Source organism: Pterocles gutturalis, unplaced genomic scaffold (assembly GCF_000699245.1).
Source record: "Pterocles gutturalis isolate BGI_N339 unplaced genomic scaffold, ASM69924v1 scaffold8399, whole genome shotgun sequence".
NCBI lineage: Eukaryota > Metazoa > Chordata > Aves > Pterocliformes > Pteroclidae > Pterocles > Pterocles gutturalis.
Genome location: NW_010133156.1, coordinates 1,618 through 3,305, shown reverse-complemented (window position 1 = coordinate 3,305; position 1,688 = coordinate 1,618). Strand labels below are relative to the sequence as shown.

The following is a 1,688-nucleotide window of genomic DNA, read 5'->3' as shown; positions in this document are numbered from 1 at the left end:
GGGCCTGTTCCTGGCCTCAGCGCTGGAGCCGGCCCTGGGCAAACCACAGAGGGAGGCAGAGCGGCCCCCATCCTCCCTGGGATCTGTAGCGCATTGGGCAGCCCCCCACCCAAAACAGCGCTGCGTTCCCCAAGACCTCCCCGGCACCGCGAGGTCTCACTCCCTTGGCTGCAGGTACCATCGCGTGCTGAAGAAGAGCAAGAGGCGCAAAGCCCTGAAGGAGTTTGAGCAGCTGCATAAGTTGGACCCTGAGGCCGCGTTGGCACGGCTGGAGGAGCTGGAGCAGCTCAGGATGCAGGTGCTGTTTCTGCACCTCTCCCCCCTGCTCTGGGAGGTCCCTGCTCACGGGGACCTGATGTCTGACCTGATGTCATCTTCCTGATGTGTCTCTTCCTCTTCCCCCAGGAGCGGATGAGTCTGAAGCACCAGAACAAGGGGAAATGGGCCCGTTCCAGGGCCATCATGGCTAAGTATGACCTGGAGGTGAGATCAAGTCACAGAAGGGTTTGGGTTGGAGGGGACCTTAAAGCCCACCCAATCCCACCTGCTGCCATGGGCAGGGACACCTCCCCCCAGCCCAGGTTGCTCAAAGCCTCCTCCAGCCTGGCCTTGAACCCCTCCAGGGATGGGGCATCCACAGCTTCTCTGGGCAACCTGGGCCACTGCCTCACCCCCTGCACAGGAAACATTTCTGCATCAGATCTCATCTCAATCTTCCCTCTTTCAGCTTAAACCCGTTCCCCCTCATTCTGTCACTACAGGGTTTGGTGTAAAGTCTCTCTCCGTCTCTTATAAACCCCCGTTGCCTATCGAAGGGCCCCAGTAAGGTCTCCAGTGCAGGTTGGGTGGGGGGACACAGCTGAGGTGGGGCAAGGAAGGTGGGCGCGTTGCTTCTGGACGGCATTAGAAACACCTCGGTGCCTCCCAGGCCCGCAAGGCCCTGCAGGAGCAGCTGGCCAGGAGCAAGGAGCTGATGCAGAAGGTGCGGGTGGAGCTGCCCGAGGAGCAGCCGGGTGATGTGCCCGAGGAGGACCCCGCAGGTTGGGTGGGGGGACACAGCTGAGGTGGGGCAAGGAAGGTGGGCGCGTTGCTTCTGGACGGCATTAGAAACACCTCGGTGCCTCCCAGGCCCGCAAGGCCCTGCAGGAGCAGCTGGCCAGGAGCAAGGAGCTGATGCAGAAGGTGCGGGTGGAGCTGCCCGAGGAGCAGCCGGGTGATGTGCCCGAGGAGGACCCCGCGCCGGTGACCGTCCCCACCATCCCTGCGGTTGCGGGTGCCGGTGGGGCTAATCCCTGGATGCTGGGCAAGCCCAGTAGCCCAGACGAGGAGCCCGAGGCACAGGAGGGTCCTGGAGACGTCACGGTGCCTGATGCTGCGGAGAGCAAGGAGGAGGAGGAAGAAGAGGAGATGTCAGAGGAGGAAGCTCTGCTGCAAGACTTTGCGCAGAAACGGAATGCGCGGCAGCAGCGGGCAGGGAGCCCCGAGGGCCAAGGTGAGGAGCTGGCTGCCCCGGGCAGTGTGGGTCTGGGTGCTGGGGGGTTGGGCAGACAAACGGGGGTCGTGGGGCTGTGTTCCGCCCGGTTTCACACCGCTGTCCTGCTCTGTCCCTCCCTGCTCAGGGGTGACTGTTTCTTGTCTGGATGTGTAGGTGCTGATGAGACGGGGGAAGTTCCTGAGCGGCTGGGGGA

The 1,688-nt window shown here is 63.2% G+C and overlaps 1 protein-coding gene across 1 annotated transcript in view; it reads left to right on the top strand.

The window, feature by feature from the left end:
• Nucleotides 1–174: 174 nt before the first annotated feature.
• The window catches only part of LOC104467368 (U3 small nucleolar RNA-associated protein 14 homolog A-like), a gene marked incomplete at both ends in the record, with an annotated part of 2,736 nt that continues 1,222 nt past the window's right edge, over nucleotides 175–1,688 (top strand). Inside the window, 3 exons of the mRNA XM_010081122.1 lie at nucleotides 175–298; nucleotides 406–483; nucleotides 1,129–1,492. Of these exons, the coding sequence (XP_010079424.1) occupies nucleotides 175–298; nucleotides 406–483; nucleotides 1,129–1,492 (566 nt within the window). The remainder of the gene's footprint in view (nucleotides 299–405; nucleotides 484–1,128; nucleotides 1,493–1,688) is intronic.